The sequence below is a fragment of the Camelina sativa genome, chromosome 16, assembly GCF_000633955.1.
Source record: "Camelina sativa cultivar DH55 chromosome 16, Cs, whole genome shotgun sequence".
NCBI classification, from domain to species: domain Eukaryota; kingdom Viridiplantae; phylum Streptophyta; class Magnoliopsida; order Brassicales; family Brassicaceae; genus Camelina; species Camelina sativa.
The window spans coordinates 12,437,014-12,462,426 of record NC_025700.1 but is presented as its reverse complement, the minus strand read 5'-3'; the positions used below and the strand labels follow the sequence as shown (position 1 = coordinate 12,462,426).

The 25,413-nt window shown below is 33.2% G+C and overlaps 4 protein-coding genes and 1 non-coding gene across 7 annotated transcripts; 4 read left to right on the top strand and 1 right to left on the bottom strand.

The window, feature by feature from the left end:
• LOC104753602 (subtilisin-like protease SBT3.17) lies at window positions 1,339–4,353 on the bottom strand. Its single transcript, XM_010475831.1, has 8 exons — window positions 4,240–4,353; window positions 4,057–4,148; window positions 3,884–3,981; window positions 2,986–3,803; window positions 2,603–2,895; window positions 2,396–2,510; window positions 2,134–2,305; window positions 1,339–1,901 (listed from the first exon to the last, which is right to left on the bottom strand). Exons 1-8 carry the CDS (start codon window positions 4,351–4,353, stop codon window positions 1,339–1,341), a joined length of 2,265 nt encoding a protein of 754 aa, XP_010474133.1.
• LOC104750403 (subtilisin-like protease SBT3.16) lies at window positions 6,802–10,067 on the top strand. 2 transcript variants are annotated; one of them, XM_010472193.1, is made up of 8 exons: window positions 6,802–7,040; window positions 7,146–7,237; window positions 7,347–7,444; window positions 7,547–8,364; window positions 8,454–8,749; window positions 8,837–8,951; window positions 9,058–9,235; window positions 9,330–10,067. In XM_010472193.1, the coding sequence occupies exons 1-8, from the start codon at window positions 6,924–6,926 to the stop codon at window positions 9,896–9,898; spliced, it is 2,283 nt and encodes a 760-aa protein (XP_010470495.1). In that variant the 5' UTR covers window positions 6,802–6,923; the 3' UTR covers window positions 9,899–10,067. The 2 variants fall into 2 exon arrangements, with proteins under 2 accessions (XP_010470495.1, XP_010470496.1); XM_010472194.1 differs by lacking the exon at window positions 6,802–7,040 and having other exon boundaries at window positions 7,549–8,364.
• Window positions 18,530–20,959, top strand: LOC104750402 (glutamine synthetase cytosolic isozyme 1-2). 2 transcript variants are annotated; one of them, XM_010472191.2, is made up of 10 exons: window positions 18,538–18,712; window positions 18,877–18,916; window positions 19,065–19,168; window positions 19,263–19,311; window positions 19,401–19,507; window positions 19,587–19,803; window positions 19,900–19,974; window positions 20,069–20,160; window positions 20,253–20,412; window positions 20,508–20,959. In XM_010472191.2, the coding sequence occupies exons 1-10, from the start codon at window positions 18,639–18,641 to the stop codon at window positions 20,658–20,660; spliced, it is 1,071 nt and encodes a 356-aa protein (XP_010470493.1). In that variant the 5' UTR covers window positions 18,538–18,638; the 3' UTR covers window positions 20,661–20,959. The 2 variants fall into 2 exon arrangements, with proteins under 2 accessions (XP_010470494.1, XP_010470493.1); XM_010472192.2 differs by lacking the exon at window positions 20,253–20,412 and having other exon boundaries at window positions 18,530–18,712; window positions 20,559–20,628.
• Window positions 21,478–21,549, top strand: TRNAC-GCA. Its single transcript has one exon. It is a non-coding gene; the product is annotated as a tRNA-Cys (tRNA).
• LOC104750401 lies at window positions 23,321–24,670 on the top strand. The gene is made up of 2 exons (XM_010472190.2): window positions 23,321–23,983; window positions 24,197–24,670. The coding sequence occupies exons 1-2, from the start codon at window positions 23,452–23,454 to the stop codon at window positions 24,475–24,477; spliced, it is 813 nt and encodes a 270-aa protein (XP_010470492.1). The 5' UTR covers window positions 23,321–23,451; the 3' UTR covers window positions 24,478–24,670.

Here is a 25,413-nt window from a genome sequence, read left to right as displayed (position 1 = left end):
ACATTACAATTTTTTATGTCCCATAGTTTTCACTGTTATTTATTAGTATTCATAATTATTGATATATTTATGTCAAAGTGGTGCATTATGTAGTTATAAATAAAGTAAAGCTCATGGCTGGTACACGAACAAGACGACACGTGGAGAATGAGTAGAAGAGAGGAGTGGACGCGAAACGTTTTGGTCGGAAAGGGCCATCTCATCCGCTTTTTTGTATGTCTTTGCTTCCGTCTAAAGACCAACAAAAGAACAAAATTAAAAGCCAAAGATGGATAATGGGAACTATTTTAATTAATTCATCTATCAGGCGGAATATGGTTTTATAATCAAAATGATATTGTAAAATATGTTAACGAAAAGTGTCTCTTATTTTGAATTTAATTTTTTACTAATTGAAATATTAGATTTTAATTTTTGGAAATTCGATGTGAATCGAAAAAGAAAAAAAAACATATGTACCACAAAAACAGATACGAATACGATCGTAGTCACTTGGGAGTTGGGAGTTGGAAGTTTAGTTCATAAGACAAGCGGGGTAAACAAAATTTAGGATCACCATAATTTTTTAGTTTTTAAATGACATTTATTTCTTTATTTTATCGTAATAGTTATATTCAAGGGTTTAGATTTTTTTTTTTTTTTGTGCGGTAAAAGATGATTGTTTATAATGTACTTTTACATATCCCTAAAGCTAATATCATCAGGTTTTGGATAAGAAATATAAAATGACAAAGATAAAATTGAAAGTTTTTGGATTGAAGTTAAAGTTATTATTGGAACGGTCCCTAGTGACACCAATATGACGACGACTCAACGCTCAAGTTAATAGCTATACCAAGGCAATGGAAAACAACTTTTAAGTTCCAACTTTTGATCATATCGTAAGGTTTTGATCGTACCATTAGAAATAGTAAATGGTTTGGAGGCTGAACAGTTCAATTTTTCATAAGTCCTAATTATTTTTTTAACTAGTCCACTTGGATTAGGTTGGAGTGTGTAAAAGAAGCAATGTTATTAATGAAGAAAATAATGTATAGAGTATAGACTATATTCTACAATTAGTCAATAATACACATATTCATACATGATGGTGTCCGAAAATTTTAAGATTTTAATATGATTAATCGCATGTCTAAACCTATATTAAGTATGAAACTATATGGAACTAAAAGATCCGAGGCTTTAAATGTTTAGATATATGTGAAAACCACATTATCTGATTCATCCAACGAAGAATAGAATATATGAATTAACGAAAATAATAGCAGAATATATATGAATCATAACCCAAAAAAATAAAATAAAAATCCCTATATTAGTTACAAGTGAAAAAAATGATTAATCATAGCTCTTCAAGATCTTTGTTCGCACGGCAATAGGAATAGTGACGTTATGTACACCATCAGTCCAACACAAGCTCCCAAAATAATAATCACTGTTCACTCTATGACTCGTTTTCACTCTCACATTAAACGTACCCTTAGTAATGTTGGAAGCGAACACAAGAGTCTTCGGATTCACATCAAGCTCTATACCAAGTGGAGACTCAACCAGGGGTTTGTAAACCGAATCAGCCGGTCCAACATTTGTCACGGTTCTAGTCAATGTGACCTCTCTAGTGAGACTTGGGATTATGATGGAAGGCATGTTGAAATCGAGCATAGATGGCAATGGATAAGGGCATTTGATAGGTTTACCAAGTAGTTTGGAGATGGATCCGTCATCGTATTCCGCAGAACAAAGGTAATGAACATAGTCATTGATGCCCATGTCGTAGATGAGGCCCGGGTTTGCTACTTTCTCCGGGTTGATCAAGCCACCTCCATAGTCGAACGGGTCAGCAAGTTTTCGCGTTGATCCCTCTGAAAATATTTGCTCTCCAGATGGATCAGTCCTCCATGCTTCATTTCAACAAAGAAAGTAATTAAATATGTTTAAAGTCTTGTTCAATCAGTAAAAGATAAATTTGATTAAAACCCCACCCGAATCAAAGCCGTACCAAATTGATCCATAATAGATTCCGTTTTTATTTGGTAACATTTTTCTAAGATAATTTAATTATATAAGTCGAATAAAACCCGGATGAACATATCTTATTTTTGGTATATAGTTTTTAGAGTAAGAACTACGAACCTGTTGTGACAAGAGCGGATCGGATGGCAGCTGGAGACCAGCCAGGGTGTATTTGTCTGAGTAATCCAACAATTCCGGACACAATAGGAGTCGCCATTGATGATCCCGACAATATTGTATACACACCACTTACAGCAGAAAGAACATTAACACCCGGTGCTGCTATATCTGGCTGCATTATCATACAATAGAGTCCCAAAATTTCATGAACACTTGAATCAACAACAAACGAAAAATAATTATATTCAGTTACTAAGCAAACCTTCAGAATTGCTGGTGTAACTGAATTAGGTCCTCTAGAAGAGAAATAAGCCACCCTAGATGCAAGAGGCTGGCCAATGAGTGTCTTGGAAGGGCTTATTTTTGCTTTAGGCGAACTACATAATGTTCTCATGTGTTAGAGAAAATAATAATAATAATAATGACAAGAAACCTACGTAATTAAAGAAACTTGGTTTAAGATTATTACTCTGAGGTCTGGATGTAGTGTAAGATGTCAGTTGCATACTCGTAATCTACAACGGCGCAAGGAACATCCACACCATTGCAAACCGTAGGATTAATTACAGATTGTGCATAGATTATACCAGCACATCCAGCTTCGAGTATGTCATGTGCTTTTTTTGCCGCCGTAGCGGTTGCTGTAAATGCAAGTACGATGGACCCTTTAGTTACCCCTTCTTCGATATTGGTGTCCAACAATTCAATTGCGTTCTGAAGCTCAATAAATCCAACTTCAGGAAATGTGTTTAAACCTTCAGCCTGGAATAGTTAGAGATAATAAAAACAGAATCACATTCTGGCCAGAAAAGATGATAGACTAATTAGGTTTTTAAAACCGTCTTGACTAACCAGAACAGTTAGATTGTTTCCGAGAGTGATTGGTACAGGGAAAGAACGGTCGAAGGATGTTGCGGCGACGGTTATGATCCATGGAGCAACATTATCAATGGTTTGAGCGTCAGGTCCTTCGTTTCCAGCAGAAGCAACAACGGGAATGCCTTTCATCACGGCTTGGAATGAACCGAATGCAATGTCATCCATATCGACATCGAAACTCGCTGGGGGGTCATTACCGATTGAAACGGATATAACATCAACCCCGTCGCGTATGCTGTGATCGATTGCTTTGAGTAAATCAGCTGTAATACATCCAGCACGTCTCCAACACGTCTTGTACATAGCTATACGTGCATGAGGAGCCGCGCCTCTAGCGGTTCCTACAGCTAGTCCTTTGTAGCTTGCATTAGACACAAAAGAACCAGCAGCAGTTGCAGCAACATGTGTCCCATGGCCTTTAGCATCTCTTGGGGACCTAAACTCTCTTTCTGATTCGAAATCATATTCTGCCTCAGAATTTAAAAGACCTTCAGTGAAGAACTCGGCCCCTATAAGTTTTTTGTTGCAATGTTTTTTGGGGTCAAATCCATCTCCAGACATACATTTCCCTTTCCAACGCTTCGGGATCGGTCCTAAACCTGTGTCATTGAAAGAATGTGACTCTGGCCATATCCCTGAGTCTATTACTCCAATAATAACTTCACTTCCCAGCTTGGTATCATGTAGAAGACCTTTTGGAGAAGTAGGAGAAAGTCCTAGGTAATCATATGTCCTCGTTGTTTTTGGCCACATTACTCGACTTGGTACAACAGAAAGAACCTCGGGATGCACTGATACAAAACAAATGGTTTCATAATTTCTTCTTTTGAGTTTATATGGACAGAATACAAAAAAAAAAAAATTAAAGTACCTGAAAGGTTCTTTGCTTGAGAGGCGGTAAGTTTTGCTGCAAAGCCGGAAAAGCCATGCTTGTAATTGTAAACTATAGAATTCTTGGCAGCTTCTTTGCTATAAATATTAAACAAAAATTGAGTATACCCTCATAAATGTTCTCAATATTTCACTACATTGTAATATTCATACCTTCCAAGAAGTGGTTCAAGAATTTGGTAATGTGATTTAGTAACCAGCTCAGGGGTATCATGTTGCTTTGCTCCCAAGTGTACAATATGAATCTAGGATTATCGAAAAACAAAAGAAAAAGATACTTCATATGCCCCTTGTAGTATCATTACTCAAAAGATGAAAAATAAAATAAAATAATACCTTGCTCATCAAGCCATTGAGTTGTGCCGCGGAGATAAACACTCCGTTCAAGATTAACACGAGTCTGATGACTAGAGAACTTGTATGATCTGCAATCAGAAAAGATTTGCCCATTCTGGGTTTAGAGGGGGCCGGGTAGGTATAATAACAATCTTTCCCCTAAACAATTATTCTCTTATTGCATCACAAGTTGCTTGAACATGTCTTTGTTTTGTCGCATATATAAGAAACGTTAAACTACAGAAATAATCAACTGGATTCTAAAAATATACATAGCCATGTACCAAATACAGTTAAGAAATAAACAAATTGTTACCATTTAAAATATATCGAAATATCATATAGTTACTCTGATTTATTAAATGCTTAATTTGGGATATTTTTCTTCTTTTTTTTGGTATTCCGATCCACCTAAATTACCTAATTAGTTAGCCAGGGGATTAACAGCTAAGAGACAATGTTGAAGAATGACTATAACAAAAACAACTATTTAAGAACATTACCTCACAAAACACTCTTCCTCACCATCATCATCATCCATATTACTTATTTCTCCTTAATTCTGACTTGTTATGTGTTTCTTTAATTAGTCATCAGAGGATGTTTCTTGCTTCCTTTCCCCATCATCTTCAATGGAATGAATGATCTGGTTTGAGCAATGAGACTGCCTTAGATGCGGTGTTCTCCGGATTATATTTTTTACTCATATATAATGTTATCTATAAATAGATATAGAAAAAAAAAAAAAAAAAAAAAAAAAAAAAAAAAAAAAAAANATAAAAGGGAAAGAAAACTTCATACTTTTTATAACAAGTAACCGTTTATAGTGCTCAAAGAAGACAAATAAACATTTTTTTAAACCTGTATAATATTTAGAGTATGTAACGATTTATATTTTCTTCATTGTAATCAGCTTCACTAAAGAAATGACCCAATTTCAGATGTTTGTCTTGTAACACCTCGATCATCACTTTTTACTGAGTTCTATGTCTTCACTCGGCATGTTAACCTATCTTTATCAAAGGCGTAGTACCTAAAGCCCAAGTCTAAAAAGCTAGAAAGATTTGTTTACGGATCCTACAAATGACGACTGATACTTTTGTGTGTTTTGTTTTCATTGGTACGGTAATGATCACAATTACCCCCACCCATCCTATAATTACTCTTGCTCGATCACACTAAATTTTAGATTTCTTTTATGATGATTACCAAAAAATTGTTTTACTAATATAAGTAACCAAATCAATTTTTTAAAACTTTTTCACATACCCAACTATATTTCTAAAAACTGGAACGTTTCTATATGTCTTCTAGAAATTTACCTAAAAAAGTTCCACATACCCAAAACTTTAAAACCAAACTATACACATGCAATACTACTTTGGTCACTACACATTACCTACATTAGCAGTGCCGTGCCCAGATTTACGGGGCTTAAGGCGAAATTGAAATTGAAAATTTTTCTTAAAAAAAAATGTAAATAAAATAAATGTAAAAATCATTTTAAAACATAGAAATTATTGAAAACAAAACAATAATCTTTAAAAACTAAGATATAGTCTTTTTCCTTGTATTTAAATAATGTTTTCACCAAATTCTCATAATCTAAGTTCTTACTTAGTTCTTTTCTTAACTATTTGATAGCAAACTGATTATGATTTCACAAACACAAAAAATATATGAAAGAATGGTGGGGGCTTGAGGCAAATGCCTTTTTTATTGCCCATAGGCACGGCTCTGTACATTAGCTATTGTAGTTTCTTTCCAAATGTAACTTGAAAATGTGATCTCTGGGATTTTCCCTTGATAGCTAATGTAGTTTCTTTCCAGTCGAACTAACAACACTTGGTCGAACAACACAAATTTCAGTTCAAAGTACGATTCAAGTTTTCGTTTTTCTTTTAGACAGAGTTATGATTCGACCAAAAATGTAAAATGTAATTTACAATAAACCTACGATTTTCACATTTTTAAAAAAAATGTGAATCGAACTAAACACTTAGCCTACTCTTTTTTTTTTGTAACTTTTGGATATTTCCTTGACCACAAAACTTTCAAGACATATTTCAAACGTTAGATATTTCATATGACATATATAAAATATATATTTTACGCTTCTTCGAACCTTTAGACTTCGATTACACATATTACGAGTATGTTATGTGTTAGTCCTTTTCATGCAAATTTAAAATTTGGACGGTAACATAATAAGATAATTATAATGACAAAAACAAGCCTAAATTATTAACGTTCCTGAACATTTATAAGTTATGACAAACATATAGTTCGGTAACGTACGTTTATAACTCCTAAGAGTGTACGTTTTATCAAATTAATTTTCCTTAAACCTCCTATTTACAAACCAAAATGTAAATAGTTTTACGTTTTTAACTCGTTTTAATTTCACACCGATAATACGTTTTCGTTCTAAACCACAAAATTAGCTTTGGTGGTATGCCCAACCTTCGTTGTAGTCTAAAAAAAACTCCCAACATTCTTAGACGAATGCTTCGATTTAAATACGAGATGACTTGATCAACACAATCATAAATGCTTCTGGGATGCAATTAGAGAGGACATTGTTGAGGTGGTTCAAGAACAAATAAATAATTATAATCTTGGAAGATTCTTCTAGGAAAAGAATCTGCCTCAACAACAACAACCCCTTAAATCTTAGAGACAACATGGGGTTGTCTTCTCTGATTGTATCTAATAATGAGAAGCATTTTGTAGTTTTGTTCATAGGTTTAGTATTAATCTTCAAGATAGCCTTAATTACTGCTGCTAATGAGGATAACCAGGTATGTTATCAAATTTTTGCTCTTTTTATTCGGCAGCATTGCGAATAATTTTCGCTATTTTAGATTCTTGGCGATTTTAATTTTTTTGATGATGTTTATGTTTAGATTTACACTGTGCATTTGGGTAAGAGGCAACATGATGATCCTGATCTTGTAACTGAATCACATCATGATATTCTCGGACCTCTTCTTGGAAGGTAATGATGAATGAGCACTGGCATATATATATGCTTTCGGATCGATAGATGTTTTGTTGCGTGAAAAAATATTGGTTTATGAATTTATATGTTTTGACTGATAATGCAGCAAAGAAGCTTCTCGTGAGTCTATGATTTATAGTTACAGACATGGTTTCTCAGGCTTTGCAGCGAAACTCACATCATCTCAAGCAAGAGAACTTTCAGGTAAAAATTTGAAACGTTTATCTTTCTTGTTGAGCAAGAATTAGGTCAAACGTCGAAGTGAAACTAATCGAAACTGAACTTTCTGTTTTGGATTTTTGTAAGAGCATCCGGATGTTGTTCACGTAACGAGAAGTAAGAATATGAAACTGACAACAACAAGGGTTAATGATTACTTGGGACTCACTCCAACCGCTCCAACTGGTCTCTTACATGAGACTGATATGGGAAGTGGAGTAATTATAGGAATCGTGGACTCAGGAGTATGGCCAGACTCACCTTCATTTAATGACAACGGTCTTGGACCGATCCCTAGGCGTTGGAAGGGACGATGTGTTTCAGGAAAAGGGTTCAAAGCATCGAGCTGCAACAGAAAGTTGATTGGAGCTACTTACTACTCAAAGGGTCTCAAGAAAATGTACAATGGAAAGCTCAATATTACGGAGAAAGACGAGGTCATGTCCCCTCTAGACAAAGTCGGCCACGGAACCCATTGTGCAACGACAGCCGCAGGTTCTTTTGTCCAAGACGCCAACTACCTCGGCCTAGCCAAGGGAACCGCGAGAGGCACTGCCCCAAAGGCCCGTATAGCCTCTTACAAAGTGTGTTGGAACAACATAAAGTGTTTCACACCAGATATTATAAAGGCCATGGATCACGCCATACGTGATGGTGTCGATGTACTATCTCTCTCGGTCGGAGATGAAATACCTCTTGCTTTTGAAGTTGATCGAGATGACTTTTCTATCGCTGCTTTTCATGCTGTTATGAAAGGAGTTCCGGTAGTAGCTGCAGGAGGTAACGATGGTCCTGATTCTCAAACAATCTCTAACATTGCTCCGTGGATCATAACTGTCGCAGCTACAACCATGGACAGAGAATTCTTCACGCCCATCACTCTTGGAAATAATATAACCTTACTGGTACGTTATTGGTTGCTTGCATCACAATCAACAAGAAAATGTGATCGTTCATTTAACTCTTTCTTTTGTGGGATATATTTCATTCTTAGGGTCAAGAAGGTGTATACACTGGAAAAGAAGTTGGATTCTCTGAGATCCTTTACTTCGATGACCTGACAAAGGAGGATTTTAAAGCTGGTATAGCTAAAGGAAAAATCTTGTTTTCCTTTATAAGAGGAACACTTGCAGAAAATTTTGGGGTTGTTATGCAAAAAGTAGGCGCTGTTGGCCTTATTATTGCGATAAAACCAACCGATACTGTTGTAACCGCAAAGGCTGATATCCCTGTTGCCTATGTAGACTACGAACTTGGGATGGATATATTATTGTACATGCAAACAACCAAGTATACGCTTCTCCTCCTTCATATTTCTCTCTAAATTCCATTTTGACGTACTAAGCATTTTTCTTTTTTCTTGAATGAATCCCACAGAAAGCCTATAGCTAAGATCAGTCCAACCAAGACGTTCGTTGGCAAACCTTCAGCTACTAAGGTTGCAGGATTTTCGTCTAGGGGTCCCAATACAATATCTCCTGCTATTCTCAAGGTGAAGTATATATAAACTCCTTATTTACTTCTTGCTGTCTTACGTACACTCAACTAGTCTCTCACGTTACTGATGAATTTACGTTTTGGTTTTCTTTAAAGTACAGCCGGATATAGCAGCACCAGGTTCAGGTATACTCGCAGCCATGCCATCATGGTCAGGATACGAATTCCTGTCAGGAACATCTATGGCTACACCTATCGTGGCCGGAATCGTCGCACTTGTTAAACAAAACCACCCTGACTGGTCTCCTGCTGCAATCCGATCCGCTCTCGTTACAACTGGTAAAGATATACATATAATATTTATTCACACGCAAAAATATTTGTTTCTTTCTCCACAAGAAACACCCGCGAAATAACTATATAACCATTGCAGCATTGCAAACCGACCCATCGGGAGAGCCTATTTCAGCCGAGGGTTCACCACGCAAACTCGCTGACCCATTTGACTACGGAGGCGGTGTGGTGAACCCGGTGAAAGTAGCCGATCCGGGACTTGTCTATGACATGGGAGAAAATGAATATGTTCATTACTTGTGCTCAGCAGGATACAACAATACGTCCATCTCAAAACTACTTGGAAAAATATACACTTGCCCTTCCCCAAGCCCATCAATGCTTGATGTCAACTTGCCTTCCATCACAATCCCATATCTCAGTAAAGAGATCACCGTCACTAGAACCGTGACTAATGTTGGACCAGTTGGTTCAGTTTACAAAGCTGTGATCCAACAGCCTCAAGGTATTAACCTCCAGGTGAGTCCTGAGACACTTGAATTCAGCTCCAACACCACCAACAAGCTTACGTTCACGGTCAAAGTCTCTACTGCTCATAGAGCGAATACTGATTATCACTTTGGGAGCTTGAGTTGGATTGACAATGGAGGCCACAGTGTAAGAATACCTCTTTCTGTGAGAACAAGACTTTTGCATTACAAGATCTAACAAAATTATTAATGTTGTTATAGTACCAATGTGTATTATAATTTAGTTTTCTATCAGAGGCAATGTAAATGTGATAAGAAGCCCTTTTTTACACTTGTGTGTCAAATTGGCTCTTCCATTTCATGATGCATCTACATCTACAGAAATAAATGATAATATAAAGTTATAATTGGGCCTAGACTCAAGTACGTAACGTAAACTTGCTTTATAGCTTTTATGTTCAGTTCTATCTTGAGGAATTTTTTGTTTGCACATGGACCACTCGATCACTCAGGTTTTAGTTTTGGTGTTTTACCATTGTGGATTTGTTGGAAACTTTTTATCAGTGGCTCACCTCTAAATTAGTAAAATGCTTTGGCGAAATCCGGATATTTGATGCTAAATCTAGGATATAAATTACAATTGTAGAATGAGAAATGAAGAAAGAATATAGAATACTTGAAAATAAGATGTAACATGTGAGGGGAAAAAGATGAAATAACATCAACCGTCCAATGAGCCTATATACTAATAATAGGTAAGATTTCATTGTTTTATCTTTTTTCTCTGTCCACCAAAATCACATAAAATGACGCAATGCTAACTTGGTGCACACATACATATATTCGGATTTAAATTGGACTTTTAATCTTTATGGGATAAAAACAGGACGTAAAAGTAGATTCTGAATTGTTTTCTTGATCATTGAGTCGCAGAACCAATATAAACCAATGATACATATTAGTCAAAAAGTTGATAAAAAGCTAGTAAAATACATGGAAAACTATCTATCTAGCTATTATCGATACATATTAAATAGTTATACAAGAACTACAAATATTATATATAGAACAAAATATATAATGACTTTATTCTTATCTTTTATATGAACCGCGCATATATATTGAACACTTTCTAAAAGTTTCTACTATATATAAAACATACAATGTAACAATAAACGTTTTTTTATATAGATATTTGCGGATCTTATACAACTTTTCCGATCATATAAAGAAACTAAAAAAAAGGAAGAAAGAGTACTTCCAAAAGTGATTCGCATCGGATTCTACCAAAGCAAAACGACTGGTTGTGGTTCTATTATACCAAAACAATCGTATAATACTTAGTTACTTACTTATACATGTGACTTTTTATTTTAAGATAACTATTTTAGTTTTTATCCTAAGATATGTATCATATGCATAAAACAAGAACCATTTGTTTGTATACACCTTATTTCGTACCACTTCGTACACATTGTTGGATTATGGTAAATGCTTTCATTTAAAGTAATACGTTAGCTCTCGAAATTACTCTATTTATGGTTTTGAAAATGTTATTACAACCATCGGTTGTTGTGTTGTATGCGGAGATCCAACATGATTTGACTACTTCATATCTAGACTAGAGTTTAAATTATTTTTTTGGATTGATCTATTCAGAACTGAGTTTTAAACTTAAGCTCGATTTCGTTTTAATACGTTTTTTTAAAACTAAAACTGCACGCAATTCAAATAACTTTGTACGTAACAAGTTGCGTAATCATATGCTGTATATTATTGACGAGGATCAATATATAAATTTGTATTATTACTATTGTTACATATTTTTTTTTCTTAAACTAACAAAGACTTTGTCAAATAATGACACTGATACATTATGTAAGAATCTTATGAACAATTACATTGTGGAAGAAAATAGATATATGTATATTTGTCTTTATCATTTTTTTGTCAACTTCAATAAATTTGTCTTTAGGGCTTTTATACTGTGTTCTTTTTAAAAATTTAGATAAAATATCCAAAATATCAACAACGATTTGAACTCTTGTAGAAAATGCTATCATTTGGCCTGTTCTACTAGATTTAAAATTATTTTTAGAAACAATCTATAAATTTAATATAAAATTAACAAAACAATTATCCAAACTAAATTAAAATTATTGATCATCTTAGATATATATTTTTAATTGAATTTTATGGATTTTTATTGAATTATCGTAAATAAATTATGGGATGATATTTAAGACCGAGGAAACATATAGTTGTTATAAATTAATCACTCATTTTCTTTGATGTAGATGTTTGAGCAAAAAATTTGTTTTTCAAGTAATAGTAAAGTTATGGGATAATTCAAAATACAGTATTAAACATGTAGATGAATAAAGATAAACATGAATTCTACATACAAGAAAAAGGTTGAGTAACATCACTACACTTAAACCAATCGAACAACCATCAAACAAATTCATCCATCACACAATAAATGATAAGATTGGCCATTTTAGAAATGTTCTAGCACACCATGTGAGGCTAACGTTTATGTAGGGCTATTTTTAAATATATACTATATGATTTCGATATACTCTTATATGGTGGGGCTATTTCTTCATAAATTGGTACCATTTATCTATTAGCTTCCAAACAAAATATGACATTTACGGTCATGTCTCCGGTTTCTCTTCTCCGCATTTCTCACTTTTGCATTTAAGATTTTGTACGACGTCTAGTTTTCATAGCTTATAAATAAAAGTTATTAAAATTTGGCCAAAGAGAAAATATATGCTATTAGATTGCCTTAAACATGTATAGATGATGATATGTAGGTTGCGTGTGACACTAAACCGCTAACCTTATTTTCAGCTCTCATATCCTTGCTATATTAATGAATTTCTGAGTTTATAAGAATAAAGAATAAGTTTGAGTATGTGATTAAATATGTAGCTGTACCAGTGAACTTAAGGCCAAGTTTAAGACTTAACCTCTATGATTAATTAGAGTGACAATGGCTTAAGTCTTCTCCAAAAGGCAAAGTTGACTACAATTTGTCCCTTAATCTCCTGCTTGCGTATGTAAGAGGAGACCAATCATGGATATTTTAACTACACAACATAAATATATAGATCTATGAGATACTAATATAGTATTATAAATATTTTGTTATTTTGAAAAAAAAATATGTAAAACCATAACAAATGACTCGTGCATACATTGTCGGCTTTGAATTTATACACTTAACAACAACGACAATAAATTAATAGTTGTAGATTGCATTTATAAAATTGCAAATTTGCAGGCGTCATAGATGAGGGGGCTCGATCGCGAGAGGACATAAACTGTGAGGTCCTTGGAACCACTAGATTTATAGATTTGACTTTAAAAAATATTCGAAGTTAGTTGAGATTCAGATTCTAATTCAATTATCGAAGCAATTTATACTTTATATAATGTGCCGCAAAAAATGTACCAATTCAACAATGTTAATAGTCAGCTTAGGGACTTAACCACGTCACTGAACAAAAAAAAATCAGCAACTTTTATTTATACTTTTTGTTTAAGTGATTGATGGTATGTTCGTAAAGACGATGGATGAAAATATTCGGTACGTATTTTAATTTACCATTGTATTATTTTATAATGTATATAAATCAAACCCTAAAACTACAAAATATTAAACCACATATCGAGTAGAATTGGGTTGAGTTGGGTATGAGTAACTTATAGGCTCTGGTTGGTGATTTGGTCTTTGCTACAGATAACAAACTATACGTTCGCAACGATAGTAATATTTTGACAGATTAGTTTTACCCCCATGAATTAAAAGTATATATTGTTGTTTTTGTTATTATGTTTTTAGTTTTATTTATTGACCGTTTTTTATTATACCATTTTGTTTTATCAGTGTTTATAGAAAAATGGTTTTTACCGCTTCGAATTAGAAAAACATAATCTTTCGATTGCGCTGCTTAAATGAATATAACCGTTTTGTGTCATTATATTTCATAGCTATATAGCATTTTATAAAAATCTTATTCGCAGTTGAAAATGACCACATGCATCATTTTGCGTCGACATCTACATTGCATAAAGTGTCAACATCAATATTGCAAGTTGCAGATGCAATAATAAACTGAACTTTTTGAATTGTACAAGTAAGTTAAACCTCTTTTCATTGGTCCAGGCCATCAATGATTTTTGGAATTCATTTTTTTCATTTCTTTTTACCATTTCCACAAAGTTATACATCGAATATTTTGGGCGTGACTAGATAATTTTTTTGGACTTTCTAACAGGTTCCAAGCCTAGACCGTAGGTTTTGTCAATCAAGAGATCAGAACATTATATATGGTCCATTTTCAAACGACCTCTTTCAAACCATTTCTAGACTTTGCTGAAGAATCTTTACTAGATAATCTAACAGCGTTTGGTTATGACTGGATATTTAAATTTGTGCATTCAAATCATGTCAAAAGAAAAAACCAAAAAAAAAACATTTTAACTAATTTCAATGGTAAGATAGGAATAAAATAATAAATCAAAATGGTAGGAAACTTTACTCCACATTTTATAAGATGAATTTTTTGTAGTTCAAAATAAGGATATGAAAATTTTGCAGATAATAAATGTAAACAGTATATATGTTGTGAACAAGATCGTTGTCTATGTATAAATTAGATAGTGAGATAATTTTATCATACGCATATCAAACTTCAGTAAAGAGAACATCAATATTAAGGCCCTGTTCGGAGGGAGAGTTGCAGCGACAGCTGCTGGAATTTAAAATTTGCCTTTACTTTTTTCATCTCTTCTTTATTTCTCTTAAGTTTTCATTCGCTGCAACTTCAATTTACAGATTTCGGAATTGCTGAAAAAACCAGCAACACAACTTAAACTTTAATTTAAAAGCAGCGACAGTCGCTGGATTTTGAAAATCAAATTGACATGATCAAATCTGTAAACATCTTCACCGTAAAAATATAAATTATTGTTGGGTTCTTGCTAAATTTATAGTTATACCTCTTAGAATACTTAAAATTACAAAACTGACATATAAAAACAAAAAAAAAAACTCAGTCGTTGAAATGAATCGCGCGACTGTTAAAAGAAGAGGCCTAACTTATCATTAATGATGACATCTTACTACTAATATTTGTTTTTCTGTTTATATTCTATCAGCGTTGGAATTAGTTCAAAATGTACAAAAATCCACAAGTTATGTTCGATCTAGATTTGTAAAAAGACATCTCGATCTAACAAACTCTAGTCCATAAAAGGTTACAGCGTTTCAATTTTTAACCAAAAAAAAGAAAAGAAAAAAAAAGAACATGGTAATGTGATGGTCTAAATTATACGTACGATCAGAAATCAAAGCATCTGCTTTTCTTTTCTTTTTTCTTCTTAAGTTTGATTTTTGTCTATTCTCTTCCTCGAAAGAAATCAGTAAAATTGAGTCACATGCATTTTGAATAAATTACGAATATCAATGTTCAAAAAGTGTCAATGGAAAAGGTTAAGAGAACACTTACATATGTATATTTTTCGAAAATGGAAGACAAAGATTAAACATGCGAACCAAAACATGATTATTTTAATTGTCAAAACATGCTGAACTAAACGTAAATATATTAATTAAGTGAATTAATTCTCTTTTAACGTGTTCGTGGGTGCAAATGTGCAATTATGGCTATCATGGATTAACATTTTGCATAATTAAAATGGTCGTTGTGGTTACAAATCAATTTGATTGATGTCGTTTTGTTTTTTTTTGTCGACTTTTCCTGGATTTATCAATTGGATTTATCTTTTTTTAGACAACCTCCTGGATTTTTCTTTTTCAATACAAATATGATGTGTCAAATCAAAATTTTTAAAAATAAGTATAAAATTTATTATTAGCATTACATAGTTACGTTATGTATAATCCTGAATAAATCTTACCTCTGAGAAAACATACATATAATATAACATTTAGGAAATTTAAAATCAGGGCCGGTCCTAGGTATTTAGAAGCCTAAAGCAATTTAAAACATGAGAATTTAATATTTTAAATAATTTTTAGTTGATATAATAAATTTAACTAAAATATTTCTTGTATTGTTTAGATATTTATTTAAAATACTATTCGATATACTTTTCAATTTTTTTTTACCTTTTTAGTTATTTCATAAAACAAATAACACTAAAATCATAGAATTGAGAAAAATGCTAGTTACATGCTTAAAAGAGAAGATGAAACTATAATTTATCATAAAAAATTAGCAAAAATAATTAAGTATTAGAAAAAGAAAAAAAAACATGATAAGAAAAAAAATAAGGATTTAAGAGAAGAAAAAAAAGTTTGACAAAAACAAATACTGAGTGAAAAAAATAAAGATTTCAGAGGAGGAAAAGAAGCAAAAAAGAAAAAATAAAACTGTTTGTCCATCGCATACGTGGAGTCGGAGAGAGAAATATGTAATGAATCACATGTTATTATGTTGATTTTCTTTTTGTGGCCTAAAGCGGCTGCTTTGCTCGCTTTATGGATGGGCCGACACTGTTTAAAATCAACATAATTTTTAAAAAACAATCTATTTTTCGAAACATGGTTTTTAGTTTTGAATATTTTATTCATTTGTTAAATATCTTTAAAATATGCTTAATGTACTGATATACATATTTTTAGAAAATTAAATATTGATGTTATTATTTGAATTTAGATATTGAGAGCATGTGGAGTGGAGAAAACCTCAACTAGTCTCTCAAATATATATTTTAATAAATTTTGCATAATTTTATTTTTATTTAAAAACTAAACTAAAAATAAAACATAGAACCAATAAAGTTAAAACATGTGTATAAATGAGACTCTCACACGTTTTCAAAATCTATCATTTGAGAAACTCACTTTATTCTCTCTTTCACTTTTCTATTATTATTATTATTATTTTTTACGATGAGACTCCACTGCAAATGCTCCGATAACAGTTGGGTCGGATAACTCATTTTTATCATTGCTATGAAACGTAGATACATGTTTATCCAAATATTTGGTTTTTAATTTTTTTATGTTGGATAAAAGTACTAAAAGCTTTTCTAATTCATAAATCTGGGATAACCCTAAATCCAAGAAATTTTCCCAGCTCTACACAAAATTTTGGAAGGTTTTGTCAGGTGAGCTAAACTTTTTACACAAATTCAAATTATCACATATTCACTATGTAAAAGTAAAATACAACTAATATTATCAATATATGCATATCTTCAACAAACAACAGCGAGCTCTGCTCAAAAAAAAATATCGAACCTCTTTTGTCCCTTTTCGAATTTTGTATTGTTTATTTATATATTAATTTGTGTAGATTCGAGACCAATAATAATAATAATAAAGTGTGTATAGTAGATGATTCATGATTGGGTAAGGCTCGCAGCTTAAGGCGCTTGTTAGCAAACAACTTTGAGGAAGCGGTTGTTTAGAGGATGGGTTGTGGGGACGAATGGTCCTAAGGCCGTACAATCGTCTTCCAACTTGTCTTTTAACCGGTTTAACCAGTTCGATTGGGACAACCTATGCATATGATGTTTTTGCCTTTCATCACAACGACGTTCTTTTCTTCATGTCTATCCATTTCTTTTTGAGTAATTTAGAGAACATGTTAAATAAACAATAAAATTACATTATTACTGTTTTCTAAATTTTCATCTCTAAATATGAGTCATTTATCTAATTTTTTGTTTTTCTAAATAACTAAAAGATTATGAACCAAAGTTTGTACATCCTTTCAGACCTCAGACCAAAATATGTTATATATTCTCGTTCCAAAAAAACACTCAAACCAAAGATATTTAGACTTTTTTCAAAAATCTTTAAAAGTTGAGCTATTTGTTTTTGGTCATCTATCTAATTTACTACTTTCTTACTTATTTTCCATTAACATAATTACTATTTTCTTTAACGTGTTTTAAAGAGTTTAGTGTATGAACAACACATGTATATGAATTTTTCTTTAAATGTTTTCTTGATCCTCTGGTATGCATTACATGTTCTGTTTCATCTATTTAGTTGTACGATCCGTCACTTTCGGATAATGGTAAATTTGTAAAAATGTCAATGGTAATAATACTAGAAGTACACACCAACCCATACGAACGAAAAATTCAACACCTACATAAATTATCTACCTACCGGAACATTTTTAAATATAACCCAATAATAACAAGTCAACAATCAATTTAATGACTAAAGACTACTTTGAAACTTAAACAAATTATAAACTAATTTATAAATAATTTTGAAGACTTTAACAAAATCATGTAAAGTTAATAAACGAAAGCTTTTTAAGGATTGTTATAGAGTATTATATAATTTTGTTGATTAGTTTTCTAAAATCTTGTAAAATAATCCAAATAATATTTGTATTTTTGTGATACTTTCATGACTTTATTTTATAGAAAGTGTGTAAAATCATGAACCAATAACATAATAATTGAATTCATTAACCATCCTAGATTTTTTTGTTTTAATTGAATAACACAAACTTTTATCGATTTTATAAAAGTTTAAATCCAATAACCCAAATAATTCAAATTTGTTAAAATTTTAAATGATTTTTTACAAATCATAAACTAATAACATTAAATTTAACAGAGTTTAACAAAATATTATTCTACATAATATTTAAGTCTTTAAAATTCTATTAAAATCCGAAACTAATAATCGCAAAAGTATTTCAATTTTAATACATCGAGTTTTCCAATGGTAAAAAAAGTTATAAAAAAAAAAACTTTATTATATTTTAGTTTTTATATAATAAAATAATGTTTGCGAAAACAGAGTATCCTCACGTCACCCTCTATCTCTGAGTACCTTCGTTGCACTATAAGTACTACCACAACCACGAACTCCAAAAACATCATCTGATAAACCCAAAAAACACACACAATCTCAAGATTTGCTTATTACAAAAAGATTCAATCAACCTTCTCCTTCCCTTTTCACAGCCATGAGTCTTCTTGCAGATCTTGTTAACCTTGACCTCTCAGACAACACTGAGAAGATCATCGCTGAATACATATGGTTCGTCTTCTTCCCTCTGCTTTTGCCATTTGGGTTTCTTTGGATCTTTGTGTTCTTACTGATGAACAAGAGCATGAAGTCAAAGGATTAGAATCTTAAAGTCAATGTTTGTTATTCCCATTGGTCTAATTTGGTTTCTTGATGTTTTTTTTTTTTCCAAACAGGGTTGGTGGTTCTGGTATGGACATGAGAAGCAAAGCCAGGGTAATTTAATCTTTCTTTTACTTAATTTATTCGAATAATCGTAACTTTTTGGATATTTGAGCCAAAAGGATAAGACTTATGTGATGTTTTTTTTTCAGTTGATTAGATTAGATTGAATTACTGAGTTACTGGTTTGTTTCCTGTGCAGACTCTCTCTGGACCTGTGACGGATCCATCGAAGCTTCCGAAATGGAACTATGATGGTTCAAGCACTGGTCAAGCTCCTGGTCAAGACAGTGAAGTCATCTTATAGTAAGAAGCCCTTTTCAAGATTTTCTTGAAACACCCTTTCTCCTTCTGTCTTTTCGATTTTTCTTAATTGATCGGTTTTGTTTGTGTTTCTTAGCCCTCAAGCAATTTTCAAAGATCCATTCCGTAGAGGAAACAACATTCTTGTGAGTTTAAAACTTTGGTTTTTTTTTTCTTGTATATGTTCTGTTTTTAGCAGTTAGATTAATCTTTTTTTTAAAACCGGTTTGATCAGGTTATGTGTGATGCTTACACTCCTGCGGGCGAGCCAATCCCTACTAACAAGAGACATGCTGCAGCTGAGATCTTTTCTAACCCTGATGTTGTAGCTGAAGTGCCATGGTTAGTCCAAACTCCTCTGTTTTGTTATATCTTTTTCGGTTTCTTCCGGTTTAGATTGCTGATTTTTCGAGTTAATTAGGTATGGAATCGAACAAGAATACACTTTGTTGCAGAAGGATGTGAACTGGCCTCTTGGATGGCCCATTGGTGGCTACCCTGGCCCTCAGGGACCATACTACTGCAGTATTGGAGCTGACAAGTCTTTTGGAAGAGACATTGTTGATGCTCACTACAAGGCTTGTTTGTATGCTGGAATTAACATCAGTGGGATCAATGGAGAAGTCATGCCGGGTCAGGTAATCATAACAACCAACAAAGTTTTAAAAAAATCACTTATGAACCAAAAAGTTTCAATCTTTTTGCTTAACCAAATCATTTTTTTGTTGAGACAGTGGGAGTTCCAAGTCGGCCCATCAGTTGGTATCTCAGCTGCTGATGAAGTGTGGATCGCTCGTTACATTTTGGAAGTATTATCTTTAAACCATTCACTTTCAAATTCTTGTTGATGTTTTTTAAGGAATGTAAACTTAAGACACAAGTTTTGGTGGTTTTTAAAAACAGAGGATCACTGAGATTGCTGGTGTGGTTGTATCTTTTGACCCGAAACCTATTCCTGGTGACTGGAACGGAGCTGGTGCTCACACCAATTACAGGTATAAAAGGGTCATGAATCTTTTAGCTTGTTAACCTTTACAATGTTTCTGAAGAAGTATAAAAATTGGTGAATGGTTTTTTTTTTTTCCAGTACTAAAACGATGAGGGAAGAAGGAGGATACGAGGTGATCAAGAAAGCGATTGAGAAGCTTGGACTGAAACACAAGGAGCACATTGCTGCTTACGGTGAAGGCAACGAGCGCCGTCTTACTGGACACCATGAAACTGCTGACATTAACACTTTCCTTTGGGTAAAAGATATTATAACATTGCTTGATTTGTTAAGAGTTGATGACATTATATATTTTTGTACTGATCCTTTTGTGTTTGGATATTGTGTTTAAAGGGTGTTGCGAACCGTGGAGCATCGATCCGAGTAGGACGTGATACCGAGAAGGAAGGGAAAGGATACTTTGAGGATAGAAGGCCATCTTCAAACATGGATCCTTACATTGTTACTTCCATGATTGCAGAGACCACACTCCTCTGGAACCCTTGAAGGCCAAGATCCAAAAGTCTTGAATTGGGTTTCTTGGAAGTTCCAAGTTTTTCTTTTCTACAGCTTATTTAAGCCATTGTACCGGTTGACACTGCCGGGGTTTGTGATTTGGGGCCTTTCTTTCTTTTTTTTTTTTTTCTAAAAAAACTTTTGGGTTTTGGGGTTCTGTGGTTAAGACTTATTAAGAGCAAGTCCCTTTGCTCTGTTTGTTTTGAACCTTTTAAGTATTTGTACTAATAATACGATCTGATAAGGCCTCTTCATGTTCCAATGCTAGAGACTAAAGATCTCAGTTAACAGTCCAATATATATAAGATACAATTTTCGTAAGGTTCCTATAAGCTAAATTAGCCTGGCTTTGGCTGGTCGATTGGCTAATGATATTTTATTTTTCATGTTACAATACCAATGCTGGTCCAGCCTGGTCCGTTTTGGTCTATGGCCCGCAAGATTGTTGCTAATCAAACCACAATGTTGTTGGATATCACTAGACCGAACAAAAAGCTACGACTATCTCCGCAATTTTATTTATTTTCCACCTTGATGATAAAGTGGATTTCAATGGGGGGGCAGGGCACTAATGAGACGAATACGATCAAGGGAATGAATAATGGGCTCAAGTGGACTATATATTAAGTTAAAGTCAAGCCTTTTTAGATCGAGTTGGTGTTATGTATAAACTGGCATGTAAGTCTGATCACATATTGTTCTTTCCATTTGAGTATTTCCCAAGAACACACTCTTAAAGTCTTTAAGTCATTGGCAGTAAATCCCTTTTGTCTCTTTTTTCTATAACAACGTACAACTGAATAAGCTTGGGTTCATAGCTCAGTGGTAGAGCAATTTACTGCAGATCAATAGGTCACCGGTTCGAACCCGGTTGGGCCCTATTTTTTTTCCTTTAGCAAAAAAAAAAAAAAAACTCTCCAACTTTTTTGTTCACGTGGTTTCAAGTGATTATGATCCATCATGGGACGTAATTAATCTGTCTAAGGCCTCTGTTATCCTCAATGAGAAATTTCAACTTCTCGTCACATAGATCAGCTTTTTGTTACCCAAATCATTTTGTATCCCAAAATTAAACAACGCAGAGATGGACTAGAAAATTAAAGGCATCACCACCACTGCAGTGTGGGTATTATAGAAAGCGCATTTACTTTCCTCACCAACTTAGGGATGTGAATGTTGATGAATGAACAAACATCTTCATCCGCAGTAAACAAAACCTTTATCAAATATATTCATTTACCGAACATTCATTTTAGTAATCATTATGCACGTCAATTAACTTTCCTAAAATAAAATTCCATACTCAGTTTATCATTGGAGAATTTTCGGGCCACAACTTTCCTCTAACATAACGAGTTTCCTAAATTTAACGAGTTTTCCGAGCTTAAGCCTATTTGGCATTCAAACCCGTTTTAGCAAACTAGCAGTCACTCAATCTAATATAATTTTAACTGATGTTTAAGGTTTCCACACATAAATTATATACATGACTTTAACTTTGTGATTTAGGGTCTAAAATTCAACCAATTAGAAAACATGTTCTAAAATTTAGTTGGCCAAAAAAACCTACACTTAATTTTTGCATAAAAATTTGAAAATATATACCACTTAAAATGAAACAAAATTTTCCAACTTAAATATCACTTAAAACTGATACTGAGGGAGTAGTAAACATCAGACTTCATTAACAATAACTAAACGATATTTTCGAAACCTATTAGTTCCACAAACTAACAAAACCTATTCCGGTACGGGACCATCATGTATACATATGTTATTGAAATTTTATTTGCTTTAAAAAACTGTTGGACAGAAAGAATTCACACAATAACATTCAAATCATCCCCACAATAAAGCCAAGTTGACTTAAAAGGAAATAATCGAATCATTGCCTGAGGCCAAAAGCTTTATTTCTTCCACATCCCCTATATCTTAAAGCAGAAACATTCTCAAAGAAAAAGCTGATGTATGGCTAAGTTCATAAAATTTTGATAACTAAATTCAAGTTCAAAATTTCGCCTGATAATTGTATATTTTTACTGATGAACTTTCTGCGGACTTCTGAATTTTTTTTATCAAAATCATAAAATTTAATTGATAGTATTAAAATCATAAAATAATTTGCAATATTTACATAATTATCAAAAAAATATGCAATATGTATATATATATATAGAACATAATTATCAAAATTTAATTTTTCTTAGAAAGATATTTTTATTCACGTTTTAAATAACTTTATTAATATTAATTATGTTTAAGTTTTAAATATAATTTCTGTCAACATTTGGGCTTTAAATATATCTTTTCATTGTTGTCCAAAAAAAAAAACTGAATCTTCTCTTTGCATTGTACTGTAATAGTAATTTTTTTTTTTCATCTGTCACAATCAAACTTCTGATTTTTAATTCATTTGAAAAAAAAAACTATATAATTTCGTAGTCTATATAACAACGACTTGTATAGTCCCATATTTATTGAGATATTAATGCACGAAATAAGTATAACGTATAAGGGACCGCTGGCGATACATATGATATGCACTATCCAATTACAAATCCAACTAACACACAAATAAAAATAACATTTTCTCCATGGAATTATTTAGATTGCCGTATCAATTGGTGGACCATAAAAGCAAAGACCAACGCACCTACATTTTTCCATTTGTATCTACTAATTTCCTTTACACAAAATTTAATAGATTCATCATTTATGTCCTTAGCCTTTCCTCGCCACTATTAACGTCTATCCCACAAATTTCATTTATTCTATCTCCACTATGCTACCATTTAGCAACTACTACATTTCTTCACCATCTATGTCCGAGAGGAACATAAGCAACAACAATGGAAACAAGAGGAGGAAGAAGAAACGGCCGACATTGACGGTTTATGATGGAAGAGGAGGAGGAGAAGGAGATGATGATTTGGCGGTGGTGAAGGCGGCGGCGTGGGCTTGGTACTTACGGAAAGAAGGCAAACCGATCATGAGAGAGTTTGATCTAACTAGAGCAACAAGAACACCGCGACCTTCACGGTACAAGATCGAAGCCACGAAGAACATGATCCTCTCGGAGAATAAGGTTTTGGCTGAGAATAGGTTTTCTACTAAGTCTCCGCTTTGGTATACTAATTACTCATTCCGTGGGGATCAAGAAACGCAATACTCTCGTCTTCTTGACACTTACGAGATCAAGAACAAGTCCAAGAGGCTTAACATTGATGATTATAGTTTCTCCGTGAGTTCAAGCAATGATTTGTGGCACAACGGCAATGATCATCATCACAATCATAATCGTAATGATGAATATGATAACAACACTGCTACTAGAACAAAAAATGACAAGAGCTATAATGGTGGCTTCATGAGAAAAGTGAGCAAAAGAAGTTTGTGGAAGGGAATGATTGTGATGGGTCCAGGGTCGACGGTTTGTGGGAGAAGTGATGACGTGGCTTCGCAAGCCGGCAGGAGAACGGTTAAGGTTGCAGCGGCGGCGGAGGCTCTGGTCAGGTCGGCGGTAAGTNGTTGTGATGATCATGGTTTGTTGCAGAAGAGAAATGGTTATGATAATAACACTGCTACTAGAACAAAAAATGACAAGAGCTATAATGGTGGCTTCATGAGAAAAGTGGGCAAAAGAAGTTTGTGGAAGGGAATGATTGTGATGGGTCCAGGGTCGACGGTTTGTGGGAGAAGTGATGACGTGGCTTCGCAGGCCGGCAGGAGAACGGTTAAGGTTGCAGCGGCGGCGGAGGCTCTGGTCAGGTCGGCGGCAAATGGCAAGACTCAAAGTGGTCGTCGCTAACTTTAGTGGTTCTTGGGTTGTTGAACTTTAAAGACTTTTTCGAGGCTGGAAGGGACTTTTTCTTTTAAACATATATATATATTTTTTTTTGATTAATTGTACATTTTTAATTCCACTTTGTGATTTTCACGAGCTGTGTAATTTCGACCAGTTTTGAGTACATATGAAAAAAAATGGTAGAAATAAAAGATCGTTCTATATCAGTTGTGATTTGAACTTAAATTTTTTTCCTTTACATTATAAGAACAACTTCTAGATTTTAACTTTCTTAACAAAATATTATATATCCAGTCTCAGTACAATATATTAAAACTTGTTACTGAAGTCTAATATATAAAACATAATACATATATACTTAAGTTTTTTTTTTTGGTACACGAAAAAGGTGCATGAGAATGAAAAAAAATAAAAGGGTTTGTAACCCATTTAAGTTTTGGCTTTACAACTAGTAAAAATAAAGAGCCCAACACATTACTAAAGGTCAAGTTGAATCAACCAATTGCAGGCATATAGAGATCCAGCCCGATAGAATAGAAGGACTCTCTTCGTGTTGTGTAAAGCTTTGGTCTTCACTTTTGTTCCATATATGGTTAATTGATGAATACACTCTAAAATAAACAATTCTGATATTAGTATAGAGACAACAATGAATAAGCTATGAAACATGGTTGTGACTAGGACTCATCGCTCAAGTTGGATCAGAAAAATCTAGTTAAGAAACAATGATGAAATTGAAAAAGGAAGACTTCGGAGATCGATCAGCCTTATTATATATAAAAAAAAACAAGTTAGATATATGATAACTAAAGAATGGTCATGAACTGAAACATAGTAGTTCTACTTCTAGGTTTCTCTTATTACTTGTTTTCCAAGATAAAACGAAAGCTGTGCTGTTTTATACAAAAAAAAAAAAAAAAAAAAAAAAAAAAAAAAAAA